We start from the raw sequence: 18,554 nt of genomic DNA on the forward strand, positions 1-18,554 counted from the left end.
CCCAAGATGCAGATTCTTCATTCCAAAGTCTTGGATGCTCACTAAAGTGACTTGTGCTTGCAGCAGTACTGTTGTTATGCAGAGGAAGGCTGTGTTTTCAGATATCTGGGTGTGTTTGTAAGAGGCTTGGCGTTTTCATCCGGATTGCAGGGAGAAGCGGTCGACTCTAGCCGACATCGTGGAACAGCTGCAGGAGAGAGAGCATTCCCAGGCAACAGCTCAGGTGAGTTGCCTGTATTGGGAAGCATCTTTGGCTCCAGTTGTAAGCTTGATCTCCTCCTCTCAGGCCAAGGAAATACAGTAAGTTTTACCTTAGAATTCTGATTGAGTGATTTTGATTCCATATGATTCCCATGTTCACTGGGGCAGTTTGGGCTTTTTAACTCGCACCCCAATGCATTCTGGTAAGTGTAGTCCTGCTTCTCTTAAAGAAAAGAAACTAGTGAAAGGTACCTGGGCTGTGATTGAAAAGCAGCCTGAACTGTCCCGGTGAACACAGAGTCATATGGTCAACCTCGTTTTGTAATTATATATAATGTGTGTGACTGTACACGTCATAATGAATGCTAATAACAGCAAAAACTGAATTTCTTTGCAGGTAAATTTAAATACCACAGAAAACACTAAAACTCATGTCCTGAATATCCAAAATGCACCTAAAATGTGTTTGTTTTTTTGGGCCTAGGTCCGAGAGAGGGATCCTGGACCTCGCCTCCACAACGGGCTGCCGGAGCGCACTCCCAGACCGGACCGTCCGCGAGCCAGGGACCGACCCAAACCTCGAAGGAGACCCCGGCCCAAAGACCCCAGCACCCCTCTCGGAGAGACCCGGCGCTCCCGCTCAGCCCCGGCCCAGAGCACCTGCTCCGCCCCCCCGGCTCCCCCCTCTCACACAGTCCAGCAGGAGGGCTGCATGTTCCGCAAGCAAGACGTGGAGATTGAAAAAAAATCGTCAAACAGGTAGGCCGCAAACCCTGAACTCCCACACTGTGGCAAACAGGATGTGGCAAGGCTGCTCATTTCTGATCCTGTCTGAGGTTAATAGATAAAACAGGGTTGGAAATAAGACTCCCGTTGCACAGCAGTTTGATCCATTCCTGGTTTTACTGTGAGTTTAATAATAATAATATCTTAATTTTTATATAGTGCCTTTCATAGTGGACCACCATCACAAAGCGCTTTACAGAGGTAGGCTGTGAACTGTGCATTATATGCAGAGTCACTTACAATAGGACGTTGATTTAACATCTCATCTGCAGGACGGAGCACAAGGAGGTTAAGTGACTTGCTCAGGGTCACACAGTGAGTCAGTCAGTGGCAGAGGTGGGATTTGAACCGGTGACCTTCTGGACTTTGACCACACTGCCTCTCCAGTTTAAGACATACATGAGCTTGTTGGACTAGGAGTCTTTATTTCCATCCCTGTAAAAATGAGGAGGGGCTGTCCAACTGATAGCTCACTTAGCACAGGAATATGATGCAGTATTTCATTTTTGTTTGTATTTTGCAGAAGTTCTGTCAAACAGCAGATAAATTGATATTGTGCTTAAATATGATATGTGTTTAAAGATCACAAATACAGTGAAGCTGATCTCTTTATATAACATTTTCTACAGTCCAGTCGGCTATTTAGTTTTAGCAAACCAAACTTATTTCACGTTTGTATGATGCTTGCAACCTTTCTGAATGGCTCTGTTGCTCTGTTATGGAGATCAAGGAGGTGTGGCACGCTGGCCTGTACGTCATGGCCTCTTCCTTACATCATAGGTCCTGGGTAAACCTGTACTGCATTGTGACAAACGGGGAGATGGGCTTCTATAAAGATGCCAAGAACACCACGGCCACCTTCAATGGAGAGCCAATCATCAGCCTGAACAACTGCATCTGCGACGTGGCCAATGGGTACAAGAAGAAGAAGAACGTCTTCAAACTCAAGTAAGGAGGCAGGAGGTGTGCTAAACATGGCCTTACCTGCTAAATCAAAGTGTGCTAAATAACAGTGAAGGCAAAACCGGATGGGACTGTTTCTCCTTCTATTGCACTATATATATAAAAATATATATATACATTTTTTTTTTCTCTAGGACACAAGAAGGAAGCGAGTTTTTTTTCCACACGAAAGACGAGGTGAGCACCCATTCATGGACTTTAACCAGCAGAAACACAAACAATATATTCAAATATATACACTGTGGTATTTCACGTTTTCGATAATGCAAGTGCTTGGTTAATGCAGGCCATGTGCTTTAGGGTAAGGGCTGTGATTTTATTGTCCACAGACTGAACTGTGAGTTAGAGAGGGTTATCAAAGAACAAAGAGGTCCCAAATGATAAAGACGTGTTTTTGGTGCATTTCTTTATTTGCTTCCTCAACAGACGGATCTGAAGAACTGGGTCCAGACGATAACGACCGCCATCTCGGAGCACGAGGAGATCACGAAATGGGCCCAGACCCAGCCTACTACCTCTTCGACGGACGATGGGAACTCGCGGAAGACCATGGAGGAGCGGCGCCTCAGCGTCTCATCCAAGAAGAATTGAGCGGGGAGGAAGACGAGGGGTTCTCCTTCTCACGGGACGATCCCGCGGTCTATCCGCTGCGCACACACGCACGTGTGTGTGTGTGTGTGTGTGTGTGTGTGTGTGTGTGTCCCATATCCCCCACCCCACCCACCCCACCCCTTTCTCTGTCTCTCGCAGGGAGCAGAAAAGCGCTTAGGACAAGCCACAGCACCAACTCTTAGACACTGACGATCCACAATTCTGTAGCTCAACGTCTGTATTGAACCATTGAAGCACATGTCAAAGATGCATGAGCTGTGCCGTGACAGGTTACCGGTGCAAAAACGAATCAAACCACGCCGATTTGAACGTGTATTTAAATGTAAGCAGAGTAGAGTTTCAATGATATATTTATTTACTGACAGCTGTAATTACCTGCATTTTATTTTATTGTATTTGAGTCGTGTGGGGCATTGCTGCAGTCAGGGGGTGAAATAATTGGGCACTCTAAATTTATATATAAAAAAAGACAGAACAAAAGCATCAAATAAGGCTCTTGACCTGCAATTCAAAACCAGCTACCGCATGCGACCCCATGGAGTTAAGAACATTGCTGTCTAGAGTTGCCGGTGCCTGTTTGCTTTGTAAAAGAGAGAGTCCGAGCCTTCAAAAAGATCCTAATTCTCTACGCGTATGGAACTCGTATCAGGACACCATTTTTAAGCCATCGACTTACTTTTACTGGAAATGCATCTATTTTCAATTGATAAGGATAGATTTGCTTTGTCCTTTTTTTTATCTTTAGACGCGTAATACGCAAACTAGCTGGCCACTATGTGTACTGCTGCTCCTAGTAGAACAAAACTGCTCTCAAAAAACATTCTGCTGAACTGGTATTGTGAAGATGCGCAGTATACAACATGGTAACTAGCGGTACAAATACACTGCACATATGATATGGCAAAGCTGTACTAATCTACATACAGTATGTGAAACACATACTGCAGTGCAAAGTAAGAGAACAGTGTCATTTTTAGTATCCAACATGGCTTTTTCTCTTTTTCTGAATCGTTGCAATATACACAATGAACACAAGGAGGTGTTACACACCAGATCATTTTGTACAAATGTTTTATTACACAAATTAAAGTGGGAGGAGGGGGGGAAGGGTACACACGTGCACGGAATTCACAGGTGTGCGTTACATTCTAACAATTACAAGACTTATTCTATTGTCATACAGCACAGCAAATTCTGTAAATAGCATACAAGTTTAGAATGGTAAAAATATAATGCTATATATTGAGTATACAGTTCATGTGATAAGATATTGCTGTTTTAGAGTGTACTGCGTATGCTATTCTGCTTTTTTTGGAAAAGTACTCAGCTTTGCAATTTCTTCTGTGTTTATGGAACGGTTTGGAGAGATGTGGCGTTCAGGAACATAAATGGGTATGGTAATTTGAGTTAATATTGCCTTTAATTATTAAAATAGTGAGTTTTCAGTTTATTACTCAAACCGAATAACTGGTTTATGCAGCACTAGTATTTAGTGGCCAGAAAGCATATTTTGTGACCTTTTTTTTTTCTCACAGTGCTTCTAAAAAATATCTTGTTTTTTTTTTTTAGACCAATTTTATGATTTATGAATTTATCAAAGCAGCTAGACTGTAGTAATTATTGTCGTTAACAGGTTTTATTTTTAGAAAATCCCCTCAAAAACAAGCAATTTATGGAGGGATTGCAAGTCATTTTCTTAACTGTTTTGAAAAAAGTTTTTTGAAGGCAGTATAACTTTAAATACCTATGCTCAGGTTATGAATTGTATGTTACTTCACCACTGCCACATTGAGAAACACTGATGCAGGAGAATATGTTATATGCTAGGGATCCTTCTTAACCCATTAAGTACCAAATACATTTTTCTTTGCAAAAATCAGAACACAAGCTGTTTATGTAATTTGATACAATCTAAATCAACATTTCTTCACAGAAGAAAACAAAGCCTTCATTTTGGCTACTGTTGCGTCCTATTTTGAGAAGTCAAGTTAGACGTGTTCCCACAATCAAACCAGTGGAATATGAATCAAAACTGGTTATGAAGCTCAACACTTAGAAAATGGAGCTTTATCATCACTGTGGGGAGGAAAACACCAAGAAATTATGTTTAGGCTTCAGTTTCTTATTTTGGCGTTGTAAAAGCACCCGGATTTACAGAAAGAAGTTACATTTAGACTTTAACGTTTATGGTTAAGTAGCTTCTGAAAACAATACAGTTAAAGAGAAAATTAAAATAACAGGTGGGCGTCCATTTAAAATGCTCCAAAAATTGACATAGTAGCCTGTCTTCAAAGGAGGACAATGGCACTTAATGGGTTAATAACGTAAGCGGAAGTCCTGCAAAGCTGCGCTTCTTTTAAACTGTATCTTAGCTCTTGCGTTTTTTAATTCATGTGAGCCACCAGCCCCTTCGCTTAGTCTGTAAATAAGACAACTCCACAAAGCACAGCCATACGTTCTCCACAAATTCCTCCGTAAACAAAATGGTACAACCATAATAAGGGTTTTTGTATTGTATTACGTATAATAAAAATAATAAATTCGGTTATGCAGTAGTAATACTTCAGTTATATTAAATTGATAAGGAAGACGCTATTGAATATATATATATATATATATATATATATATATATATATATATATATATATATATATATATATATATAAGTTATGCAATTTTTATTTGCACTGCAACTTAATCCATTATACAATGCTGATGCCCGCTCGGCAGTGCTGTAGCAGGGTCGAGATGTGGACGAGGTTGTCTACTGCTAGCATATTCAGCAGTGGTTTATGCGCATTATTTTTCACGCTATGTCGCTATTCGATCACATTTTCCAGACGAGCTCGCTGAATGTTAGCACAAGACTATTGCATTTAGGCTCTCACAGTGGCGGGTTGGTTGATTAGCGCTATAGGTCATAATACATTACTTTTTCTTAATCGACTACCAAAAAAAAACATTTTTAGAAAGATGCATTGTGATTAAACTGGTCGATCCGCGCATTCCAGTCAACAAACTCAATCTCTGCCAGCGCTCTAGTTAGCATCTTATAATTCGAATGAAGGGTGCATTCATCCAAACCGTTTTTCTTGTTGACTTCATTCCAGGTGGTGAGTTGTAGTTCTGATTTGTGCCACCAGATGTCAGGATAACCTAAAAAATCGACCCAAACGCCTTTTTTGTTTGTTTCAATCAGGGTAAAACGTTCTTAAAGACCAGCTCCTCCTATACTACTATAAAAATTTACTGTAGACCTCTTTGGCCCACAGCCCAAGCAGTATTGTTTATTTATTTATTTATTTATTTATTTATGTATGTATGTATGTATGTATGTATGTATGTATGTATGTATGTATGTATGTATGTATGTATGTATGTATGTATGTATGTATGTATGTATTTATTTATTTATACAGGATATGCCAATGCGAATCTCTTCTCTTGCCCTGCTACACAGCGACGTGTTAAGCAACCTGCTGATTTCTCACAAAGCGCAGAATGCTTGACGACCTGTATAAAATGTAATTGCTTAAAATATTTTCTGTAAACAAAACGATTACTTTTTTTTTGCTGTAAACATTTAAAAACAAAGTTTTTTAAAAATGTTTACAGCAAAATAAAGTATGTAGTAGCATGCTGTAGTAGTTAGTAGTCCCCATGAATTGGTCTGTGCATGTTTTTTAACCAAAAAAAAAAAAAAAGGTTTGATCACCCAACTATACAATCACTGTACAATTATCCAGTTGGGATTAAACATATAATTAATTGGAAATCAGATTGAATGATAAACAATGTATAAAATAATACAAACCTGCAATCTCTACTTGCCCTGTACAGTTATCTCTGTGAATTGATAAATAAGAGTTGTGATATGTCCAAAAGACTGTGTGGATTTTGTTTAGTTTTATTTTTTATCAACTTGAATGGTGCCTCAACACCCCACTTTGATCAGGAGGACTAAAGATGGACTTGCGGGAGACCCAGAAAGTGTCCTGTAGTAAAGACACAGCCGCGTGGTGTGCAGGGTGAGTCATGCATTCAGGGCAGCGCAGGTTCACATCCTGGCTGGGTGAACTCTCTGGTCTTGGCTGGGGGATCTGGAGGGCATTGGCTCTGGTGCTTCCACGGGTTAGGGAGGCAAAACCAGCAGGAACTGTCTCTCCTCATTGCGCTACAGCGCTCTCTGCCAACTAGTCGCCTAGTGAGCTCAGGCGGACACCTGCAGGACTGTCCTTTGTCCTGGTAGCTCGCTGACATCCGATCTAGAGTTCCTGGGTGTAGAAGAAGCAGCTGGCTTGGTTATGGGCTTGGTCCACCACCTTCAATTCTCCTGAGCTGTGTGAGAAATTGCTGTGATGAGGGGGGAGAAATAATTGGACATTTTAAACTGGAGAGAAAATCAGGGGGTCAAATAAATTGATGTTATTCAGCAGCCTGGCCAGTAGGTGGTGCTGCAGTATGATTATGCATACTATTCCCCATTCTCCCTCCCTGTCCCGCAGGAGTGCAAAACACCAAAGATCCCGCCAGCTGCTGAATATTTGTGCAAAGTAATAAATACTTGTGGGGTCTCTCGTACTGATCCTTTCACCTCTGTTTTCTAAATGCTTTGCCATGAATGTGGAATAGCAGCTGAAGAACAGACACCAATGTATTCACAGTATTGGAACTCATTTTGCAGCAACACATCTAATGCAGGGCTGGAAATGAGGCTCCCCTTGCATTGCTGTTTGATTCCTGGTTTTGCTAGGAGTTTATTTAATAAGACACACTTGAGCTTGTTAACTACACACTGGGGGTAATGAAGTTAATACAGTATTAAAACCTGGACTGAGTGAAACTGCTATGCAGTAAGTAGCACCTGCATTTGTGTAAGTCTTCCCTGATAAGACCAATTTAAATTTAAAACGCCTTATTAAATTCATAACCACCAAATCAGGCATTTAAATATATATATATATATATATATATATATATATATATATATATATATATTAGAAGAAAAAAAAGAGATAAAAATCAGTATATTTACATATTTACCAACCAGGCCCTTTGTCCTCTTATCGTTCTGTGATGTTTGTATCACCGATTTGTATTAATTGCAATTCCAAAACTATTATGTTTGTTTTATTTAAGTCTATGCTAAAAGAGTAAGTAGCGGAAAAATCTAGCGTTACACGTCCCCACGTGTTGCTACAGCTGTTTCAATAATGTACTTGTCATTTTTCATTTCATTGTCAACACCCTGACAATGTTTTACAATTATAACTTTAAAGTCTGTTTCAAAGCTCTTTTCAAAATGTCCGCTCTAGTGCACTGCTGGTGTAAGGATTATCGCCTACATTGCCAAACAGGTAACACAGTGATAACGATCCATGATGTGGTACGGAACAGAAAAGCCAGAGCACTTGTTATGTTTTTTTAATATGTTTTTTGTAAACATTTAAATGGTGAACACATGGTACAATTTTGAGAACAGCATGATAGGAAACTGAAATTAGCATGACAGACTTACTGGGGTAAATTTATTATAAAAACCAGTGGAATTTCATAACATTAAACATCACATGGGGAAAAGGCAAGCCTTTTCTTTAACACCTGTTTTGTTTTTTGATTTATATCAGAGCTTGCAGACGTCCGCCATTGCCTCCAAAGCCATTGCTGCGGATGATTGTCCATTGGGTTATTGCTGCAAGCCACACAAAAAGTTCAACTCGGTTTTCTTTGGAAATTCAGTGATGTGCTCTGTGTAAACTTGACAGTCAAATGACAAAATGCCCCATGACTTGCTTAAGGAATAGTGTTTCAAATCACCACAACTCTTTAAAAAAAAAAAAAAAGGTAAGACTGTCTCAAGTCAACATATCTGGATACAAACAAGCTGAGATGACCAATGTAATGTTCAGGTGTCTGCCTATTTTGGCTTGACCGTTTCAATGTAAGAGTTCCAGGCAGCATTGTCGGTCTAGCTCTTCCTGTAGTTCTCAGTCTTTGCAGCCATTTGAATTGAAAAGTTGAAGACTCTGAAACAGTTTCCTAACTCTTATGAGCATAGCACCCTCACCGGTCCCTTCTTGTTAAGCACTTTTATTCTATTGAAGTTTGGTTCTTTGCAGATGCGTGAAATACGAGCATTAAAAAAAAAAAACTGTCTGTTGTCTTCGGATACCTGATCACTTTGCTTCAGTCAATTCTATCCTACGGTCAATGTGCACTTAGACCATTTAACCATTAGTACAGGAAGTGGAGAGATACCATGAAACGGTATTGTTTTTTTCTGTTGATATCTATGAATCTCAAAGTAAAAAACATAATAAACCCACAGATTTCCACTGCAAAGAGAACCAGCGATGCTAACAAGAAGAAATAAATTTAACTTAAAGAGAGGTGAGATGCGTCTTGACTGATCCGTCCGTTCCCATGTAGACCCACGGGGATGTGGTTTCCGAGACAGTTGTCTGCACTGACTCTCTCCGTTACGGTTTTCAAGAAAGGTTTCCTTGGGGGTTTCAGGCAATCCGAAGAGAACAACCTGGCTGCCCAATGCCAGATGGCGATGGCCTCTTTCATGATGTCCTGCTTGACGCTGTTGCTGACAAAAATGTTCAAAATGGGATCCAAGGCACTGGAGATGCTGGTGAAAGCAAAGATGATCCTGTAGGCTGGCCGGATCCTGTGATGCACCTCGCAGGAGCAGTCTTCAGAATAACTGAGGTAGGACTGGACCAAGAGGATGATGTGGTAGGGCAGGTAGGACACCACGAAGATGGCGATCATGCTGAGCAGGAGCCCGGTGATCTTCCGTTTCCTCCTCACCTCCAGCGAAGAACTCCGGTGGATCACCTTGATGGCCATGCTGTAGGATACCAGCAAGAGGACCAAGGGGATGAGGAAGACCACGAAGACACGAAAATAGTTGAGCTGGGCCAACCAGGGCTCCGTGGGATACTTCTCGTAGCAGAGCTTGATGCCATGGGCCTCTACGAAGAGTTCCTGGTGGAACAAGAGGACCGAATGGGAGCCCAGAATGATCAGCCAAACCACCACACACACCAGGATGGCCACCTTCATAGTCCGGAGACCTCTGGAACGCAACGGGTAGACCACAGCTAGGAATCGGTCCATGGAGATGCAGCTGAGGAATGCAATGGTGGTATAGACGTTGGTGCTGAAGAAGAAGCCGACAAAGTCGCAGGCGGTTATTCCGAAGGTCCAGCCTTCGGGGTTGTGGGTGTAGGCAGCCCACACGGGGAGGGTGCTGATGTACACAAGGTCAGAGATGCAGAGGTTCAGCAGGTAGACTCCCAGGACGTTGCGGTTCCTCAGGATCTGCACGATCACCCCCAAGCCGATCAGGTTCCCCACCAGCCCCACTAAGAAGATGATCCCATAGAAAGTGGGGAAGAGGTAGGTCTCGTAGTCTTTGGAGTAGGAACAGTTTTCAAAATTGCACTGCAAGGTGGAGTTGTCTGAATTAATGCCGGCAGCCTGCAAGAGAGGAAAGGCAGGAAAAGAAGAAGAAAAAAACATGAGATACACTCGGAATAAGTTTAATCATTTTAGAAAGCAAACTGTATCTTGTCTAGTCAAGTACTATATATATATATATATATATATATATATATATATATATATATAATATAGTACTGTGCAAAAGTTTTAGGCAGGTATGAAAAAATGCTGTAAAGTAAGAATGCTTTCAAAAATAGACATGTTAATAGATTATATTTATTACTTAACTAAATGCAAAGTGAGTGAACAGAAGAAAAATCTAAATCAAATCCATATTTGGTGTGACCACCCTTTGCCTTCAAAACAGCATCAATTCTTCTAGGTACACTTGCACAAAGTCAGGGATTTTGTAGGCATATAGTCAGGTGTATGATTAAACAATTATACCAAACAGGTGCTAATGATCATCAATTCAATATGTAGGTTGAAACACAATCATTAACTGAAACAGAAACAGCTGTGTAGGAGGAATAAAACTGGGTGAGGAACAGCCAAACTCAGCTAACAAGGTGAGGTTGCTGAAGACAGTTTACTGTCAAAAGTCATACGCCATGGCAAGACTGAGCACAGCAACAAGACACAAGGTAGTTATACTGCATCAGCAAGGTCTCTCCCAGGCAGAAATTTCAAGGCAGACAGGGGTTTCCAGATGTGCTGTCCAAGCTCTTTTGAAGAAGCACAAAGAAACGGGCAACGTTGAGGACCGTAGACGCAGTGGTCGGCCAAGGAAACTTACTGCAGCAGATGAAAGACACATCATGCTTACTTCCCTTCACAATCGGAAGATGTCCAGCAGTGCCATCAGCTCAGAATTGGCAGAAAACAGTGGTACCCTGGTACACCCATCTACTGTCCGGAGATGTCTGGTCAGAAGTGGCCTTCATGGAAGACTTGCGGCCAAAAAGCCATACCTCCGATGTGGAAACAAGGCCAAGCGACTCAACTTTGCACAAAAACACAGGAACTGGGGTGCAGAAAAATGGCAGCAGGTGCTCTGGACTGATGAGTCAAAATTTGAAATATTTGGCTGTAGCAGAAGGCAGTTTGTTCGTCGAAGGGCTGGAGAGCGGTACACGAATGAGTGTCTGCAGGCAACAGTGAAGCATGGTGGAGGTTCCTTGCATTTCTACAAATGGAGTTGGGGATTTGGTCAGAATTAATGGTCTCCTCAATACTGAGAAGTACAGGCAGATACGTATCCATCATGCAATACCATCAGGGAGGCATCTGATTGGCCCCAAATTTATTCTGCAGCATGACAACGACCCCAAACATATAGCGAAAGTCATTAAGAACTATCTTCAGCGTAAAGAAGAACAAGGAGTCCTGGAAGTGATGGTATGGCCCCCACAGAGCCCTGATCTCAACATCATCGAGTCTGTCTGGGATTACATGAAGAGAGAGAAGCAACTGAGGCTGCCTAACTGTGGTTAGTTCTCCAAGATGTTTGGGCCAACCTACCTGCCGAGTTCCTTCAAAAACTGTGTGCAAGTGTACCTAGAAGAATTGATGCTGTTTTGAAGGCAAAGGGTGGTCACACCAAATATTGATTTGATGTAGAGTTTTCTTCTGTTCACTCACTTTGCATTTTGTTAATTGATAAATATAAACTATTAACATGTCTATTTTTGAAAGCATTCTTACTTTACAGCATTTTTTCGCACCTGCCTAAAACTTTTGCACAGTACTGTATATATATATATTTTTTTTTGTGAATATTCTGTGTTTAAACTACACGTTCATATGTTTATTTGTAGGCTCTCTTAGTCATCAAGTACAGTTTCGTTGAGAAGATGGCAAAGCAAATCAAAATTATGTCCTACATGCATAATATAGTAATTAAGTCAGAAATTCCCTTTAAACATACATGGTCCTGTGTAACACATTTACTCTGGAGGTGACAATTTGCTTGCAAGGGAAACTATTATGTGTTCACTGCACTAGATTACATCTGTACACAGAATATGATGCAATTACGACATCTGTAATCTCTAAAGAAAGATGTTTGTCTGGATTAAATGCACATGAAAAAAAATATGTCCAAATACCAATGTACCATTCCAATGAAACCCATCACGTAAACTCTCCTTCACCAACTAACTCTAACAAACACCAACTCAACTCAACAACATTAACACCCATTTTATACTCTTTGACTGGAGCCTAATTAATCAGCATTCAATTCAGGGCTCCAGCCACATTCCCACTTGTATCTGCAGTGAGGGACTGTACCCTCTCCCTGCCAACCCAATATTCCCAACACACCGGTGCAACGGCTGGGCTTTCACCCCGTCACGTCGGCTGATTGGCAGTTGCTCAGCTGGGACATTACAGTCACATAGCATTGGTAGCAAACAACACCATTGTAATGGAGATTTTGGGAAGGTTGACAAACGCCTTATTGAAAAGACAGTAAGTAAGTTTGTGCACCCTGCAGCCCCTGTGAATATAAAGCAACAATGCACACATTCTGAATACCCCTGTAATTTAACAAACTAGCGCATACCGGAATAAAAGCGCAGCATGACTCCACTCGTTGTTAAAATACCTTTACTGTTTAATGGGATTCAAGCCTCTCACACACCTAAAGTATTTTTTAAAGTTGGCATTAAACACCTAATTAGGTACAGAGCTGGTGTAACTTGTGGGGGATGGCTGGGGCTACAAACTGCAGCGAACTATTTTGAGGACAGTCGAGTTAGACGTGTTCCTGTAATCATAGCAGTGAAATCTCACGCCGGCTATCAAGAGCAACACATAGAAAATGGAGCTTTATCATCACTGTGGGGAGAAGAACACCAAATAAGTGAATCATTTTTTTTTAGCTGTAGTTTCATGTTTTATATTGAGGCGTCATAAAAGCATCAAAAGGACTATATTTGCAGAATCAACCGTTACATTTAGACTTGTGCGGTTAACACAATTGAATTAGGTTATCATAACAATACAGATAATTAAACAGGTAGATGCCAGTTAAAAAAAATACGCTGCAGCTTCACTGTACATTTGTTGCATTATTGGTAACACTTTACAAATAATGGCTGCAAATTCATTTGGAATTCAACCCCCCGTTAATTCATTCCAGGTTTCTTTGTAGCAAACGATGTTGATCACACGTATAAGACATGCATTCATCCATGAATTAACACTTCTCACAATGAAGGCATGCTTTATACGTAATGTGATGAACAATGTGTTACATTTGCTGTAAAGGACACATTGTTGAGTATAACTTGACATTTTGTTCCACAAATGTGCTTTTGTCAACCCAGTTGTGGGTCATACAATTCCTTATTGAAACTCCTTATATTAGTTTTTGCTGTGTAAAATACATGCTATTTTCCCCCCCTCTGGTTTAATGCATCGCACTGATTTATAGACCCCATCCACCGCCTCACCTTTCCCAAACATATATTGAAAGTATAGGAATACATACAATCCAGTGAAATCAGAAAGTAAAATATTTGCCATAAAATAAAATAAAAAAAAACTAGAAACAGATTTCACCAGCAGTGGTCTTCAACTAAAGCATCACCAAATGAAGAAAAAAACTATATACGTCTTACCTCGCTGTAGACTTTCTGCTGTTCCAACTGCTCCATTGTAGATCTGTTCTAAGCAATAGGGCACTGTCCCCTACTATTTATTTTGCCTCCAGAAACAAGGTGTGTGGGCTACTGTAATTGGACACCATGTGGAGTCTTATTGGCCAAGAATATAATAAAGGGCTGTGATTGGGTAACTTGCCTTGAAACTTTTGCTTGGAGAATCTTCAGACTTTTGTTGTTGATGAAGGAATGTCTCATGAATACTATGATGCATTTTCACGTTGAGGTAATTATCAGACACCAAACACTTTACTCCCGCGGTTTTAACTGTGCCCTATTCCTCAGCTTTAAGGACTGTTTTGTTAAAGCTCTTTTGATTAATTAAATGAAGTTTTGCATTTTAATCAATTTTTTTGAAACAGTTTTTAAAGAGGGTTAGAAGTTAATTTTTCAAAGTCGAGTTTCACTGAAGGGAAAGATTTTTTTTACTTTTAAAAAACGTGTTTTTTTTTTTAATAGGACATTTTGAGCCTGGTTTTCTCCATTATTTAATTAATCCGTTTTCTCCATTCTTTAATTAACTCCTATTTATTTAAATGAGAAATGACCCTGTTAAGTGACACACAAGTGAGATACAAAACACAGAGAGAGCGCTGAAAAGAACTTGAAATATATAACTTAACAGTTTGGTTTGAGTTTTTAAAGACTGGAGGAAACGCTTTGAAAATATGTCCCATAGAATAACAAGTTTCCTGCACTGTGTTTACTTGTCTTTCCACACAACTGAAGAGGGTTTTTGTCTGAAACGTCCTGATTTATTATTTTTTTTTTTAATCATTTACACCTTTTGTTATACCTTTTTTTCAGAAATGAGATACAAAACTAAAATACATACTGTATGTTTAAAATATATTTAATATGTAAATGTTTTAAAGTGAAAAAAAAAATCGAACTGACTAGCAACCCTGACTCCCAAACCAGCATGCAGTAGGGAGGGCTAAACAAGCTGTGGCTTGACTTATTTTTGCATATCCCCTCAAAGAAAACACCAGCTGTCTCTATCACAGCTTGACCTCAGCAAGGGTGGGGGGTTCCCTTGCAATATACAACCCCCCTTCGTGCCACTGCAGAGACAAAAAAAAAAAAAAAAAAAGATTGCTTTATCACAGTTTCTCCCGCTTTGCCAGCACAATGGCTTGTGTATTCCCAGTGCCATTTTACTGAAGAGCTAATGACGTTTGTAGAGTTTTCTTAAGCTTTGGGCTTCACAATGAGATCCTGTCCTTTTCTGCATACCAGTGTTATGGCTTAGTTAATCATCTGACAAGGTGAATAGTGCTATACTGGCCCTATTCACAAAGCTATTGTAAGGAATTTCAGTGTTATAAGCATTCTCTTAGGAAAAACACTGCTTTGAAAATGAATTAATTTCAAACTGCAGACTTATTCTTATTAATCAAAATGGCCTTATAAACATAATGTAAACAGTCCTAGATACAGTAGTGTGCAAATGTATTAGAACACCCCATTACTTCTCTTTTGATTTATTGTGCATATGAAATCAGACCACTGGAACTGAAAAACTTTGAAAATTGTCAAATAGGCAAATTAGTGGTTGTCTAAATGTCTAATTGAATTGATGACTTTAATCGGCCACACATGCAATTAATTTTTAAAAAAGCAAGAGAAAAGGAACACATAGACACAAACGATGAAGCATTCAACTTTTTTATAAGTTGTTTAAGATGCCTAATTAAAGTGTGCCTTTGTAAAATGCAGTTTACTGAAACACTTTGAAAATGTCTCTCTGATGTTTTGATTAACAGTTCATTCTCTTTCTATTGATCACTAATCAACACGTTGCATGCAATACACTCAAGAATAGACCAAAGTGGGTAGAGAACATTAGAATCAGGCAGCACAAGATGAAGGTTTTTGCAATAGTGGCTGCCAAGTTTGGTATCACATTGACCAGTATCATAGATTATAAATTCTGGGGTACCTTGATATTTAGTAAGCAAGGTGTCTGAGTGGGATAAAATGGGAAATGTCCCATGAACCAACATAATTTTAAACTGTTTTGTGGGACAACCTAATATACACAGACTAGAAGTTTTTTTCTTTTTTTTAAACTATGTATTGTTTCACATAGATTAAAATGAGATTCAGAATATTTTTGACAAGTCATTTTATTTACACAGCGCTTTGAAGTGTTTCGCAGCAGGCGCTTTTTATAAATCCCGTATTTTATTGTACTTGTAATTGATTGAACCATGCATTTTATAGCGATGCTGAATACAGAGGATTTCACAGGTAATTACAACTTAGGTAATTAGACACACCGACAACCAATTTGTGCTTGCTGGACTGGTTAGTGCTGTACTTTCGTCTCAATAAATACATACATACATACATACATACATACATATATATATATATAAAAAAAAAAATATGCAAATGTTCCCGTCCGCGACTTCAAGAACGTCAGATGAGGAAGTGAAGGCGGAAACTGCGTGATTGACAGCGCATCGGAACCAACAGCAATTTCTCAAGCGTCTGTCGTCCGACCAATCACAGCGGGGCACAAGGATTTTTTTTTTTTTTTAAATTTATTTTTTTGTAATTTGTGTACTTTGAAGAAGTGGGGACTGGGTTTGGTTTATTAATTCTTAAAAAACAAACAAAAAAACGTAAATATATATTATTGGGAATGAAAGACCTCTAACTAGGAGTCAGCAGGGACGACGTACATAATTTAAAGACATGGCAAACTTGGTTCGAACGGGAGAAATAATACATTTGAACGTACTAGAGCGCAAAGGTATGGGTCCCGTACTTAAAACAATGATGATTATTAATCTCTGTAGTATACATACGGCTTGTCTGTAAGCATTATACTGCAGTAAGTGTTGGTAAATAGTGATTGCTTCTATGAGTAATTATCGCTTATGGTCTTAAGAGCGAACTAGTATAATATTCAAGGTAGCTACCCAGGCATTTGTTGTGTATGTGTTGGATGATAGTAGTAACAGCAGAAATGCTTTATTTTATGTAGCCTGACTAAAATAAAAAATACATTATTTACAGCGGACCGATAATCATTTGATTATAAGTCCGTCTCTGTCAGACACAAAGATGTGTTAATGTTATTAACACGTTATTGTTCTTCTGTTTATTTCAAAGCACAGCTGCGAAACACACAGAAAGCGAAGGTCGCATCTTCAAAGCATATTAACACAAGTAATGCTTCGTTTAATACATTGACCTATATCATTAGGGTTACTTTACCATACCATGGTCCTCCTCTTATACCCCGATTTTGCTAGTGGTGTATTTGCGAGACTCGGTGTTTTGAATCCTTTTATTTTTTTCCTTCTTCAGGCATTTCGGTTATGTTGGGCGGTGCATTGCTAACACCAAATTGTTGCACCATGAGGACACCCACACATTTAGCATGGGGTTAAGAAAAACAATTCCCTCTGTGTTGCAAAGATTGTCAACTTGTCAAGACACGAAACCGTGTGTTTTGTGTCTACTTAGTGCATACAGTAAAGTCACGCCTGACAAACTCCATATAAAAGTGTGGCGATGATTTCCTAATTTGACCTGCTCTATGAGCACTTCAGTTAAGTGTTTTTCGAACGGAAAGTTTTGTATGGAATGCAAATTTTAATGTTTTGGAGTGTCTCTGTTGTCTATGAAAACAATCAACACTCAGATTTCATAGCACAGATTCAAATGCTGTAGATTTATTTCTTCATTTTGACTCTAGTGAAGGCCAGGGTAGCAGCATGTCCAAAATCTTCATGGCACAGACTCCAAACTTTACGGAAATTCCATTGGTTTTCCTCTATAATTACGCTGGCATGAATAACAGGCTGCAATACATCAAATTACTCATAATACAATAAACAAGGCAAGGCAAACCCAGTAAGGTAGTATGGCATGGTGATAGACGTTGTTGAACATACCTGCCCCGCTAATATTTTGTAGATGAGCCAGCTAATTCTGCCAGTTGCTGCAAAGTTTAATAAATAGTTCCTAAGTAATGTACTAAAGATTATTTTAAAGAAAACTGTAAAAGGTTTAACTTTAAATGCTGCCTGGCTTATAATCATGGAATGTATTAGCAAAAGGGCTAAATGAAACAAGCAATATTTTTTTATGTTTTCATTTTTCTTTCTCTCTGTTCTCTGTATTTTTGTGTCCACACACACTGTCACTTTGAGATATTTTTTAGTAGCTATCATTTTTCTTGAATTTTTTTTCTCTTTCCTGGTATTCTGGTTAAAATCTAGAATAATAGTTTTAGTAAAAACTGATATTGGGATACTGTAAAGAAAAAGAAAAGCTGCCCTCACATCACTAACCAATGAGCCAAAGCAGAGAATTATTGAAGAACTATGCTTGGAATGTATGTATTTATTTATTTTCATTTTTACAGACTTTTCTATCTGAATATATAACTGCTGTTAGCTGATAATAAACCACTGTCTTCAATATGTCTTGTTATGGCTTCTGCCATCTTCAGCTAAGAGGACTGATGTAAAGTATACAGTACCTCCACTGTTTGTTTCACAAACACACATTATCTAAAGACAGGAAAACTAAATGGCAAATAAATGTTACATGTCCCCTATACTGTAGAACTAGCGTTCAGCTAAATTCACATCTGAGTTGAAAGCAGAGGAGTGCCCAAGCCTTGTTTTACTTTGACCTGAATCTAGTTCAGAATAGGTAGAACCAAGAGTTGAAAGAAAATTAGCTCCTCACAGTGGCCATTACTTCAATTGAAGTCACTGTTTGTGAGTCAATTACTTTGGCTTTCAAAATGACAGCAGTTGGAACCATCACAACAGTTATTATGTCTCCGAAAATATAAATTCCAATTCCTTCGATAGAATCAGAATTCGGAATTGATTTTAAAA

The 18,554-nt window shown here is 39.4% G+C and overlaps 2 protein-coding genes across 3 annotated transcripts in view; one reads left to right on the plus strand and one right to left on the minus strand.

The window, feature by feature from the left end:
* Nucleotides 1-6,389, plus strand: part of LOC117415636 (spectrin beta chain, non-erythrocytic 4-like) — a 47,535-nt gene extending 41,146 nt beyond the window's left edge. For both annotated transcript variants that reach the window (XM_034026222.3, XM_034026223.3), the window contains 5 exons: nucleotides 151-223; nucleotides 686-960; nucleotides 1,768-1,935; nucleotides 2,085-2,127; nucleotides 2,377-6,389. In XM_034026222.3, coding sequence (XP_033882113.3) covers nucleotides 151-223; nucleotides 686-960; nucleotides 1,768-1,935; nucleotides 2,085-2,127; nucleotides 2,377-2,541 — 724 coding nt within the window. In that variant the 3' untranslated portion in view covers nucleotides 2,542-6,389. The remainder of the gene's footprint in view (nucleotides 1-150; nucleotides 224-685; nucleotides 961-1,767; nucleotides 1,936-2,084; nucleotides 2,128-2,376) is intronic.
* A 1,688-nt stretch (nucleotides 6,390-8,077) lies between these two features.
* LOC117416044 (G-protein coupled receptor 4-like) lies at nucleotides 8,078-14,127 on the minus strand. Its single transcript, XM_034027071.3, has 2 exons — nucleotides 13,645-14,127; nucleotides 8,078-10,054 (listed from the first exon to the last, which is right to left on the minus strand). Exons 1-2 carry the CDS (start codon nucleotides 13,678-13,680, stop codon nucleotides 8,939-8,941), a joined length of 1,152 nt encoding a protein of 383 aa, XP_033882962.3. The 5' UTR covers nucleotides 13,681-14,127; the 3' UTR covers nucleotides 8,078-8,938.
* Nucleotides 14,128-18,554: the final 4,427 nt, after the last annotated feature.

Source organism: Acipenser ruthenus, chromosome 7, assembly GCF_902713425.1.
Source record: "Acipenser ruthenus chromosome 7, fAciRut3.2 maternal haplotype, whole genome shotgun sequence".
Taxonomy (NCBI): domain Eukaryota; kingdom Metazoa; phylum Chordata; class Actinopteri; order Acipenseriformes; family Acipenseridae; genus Acipenser; species Acipenser ruthenus.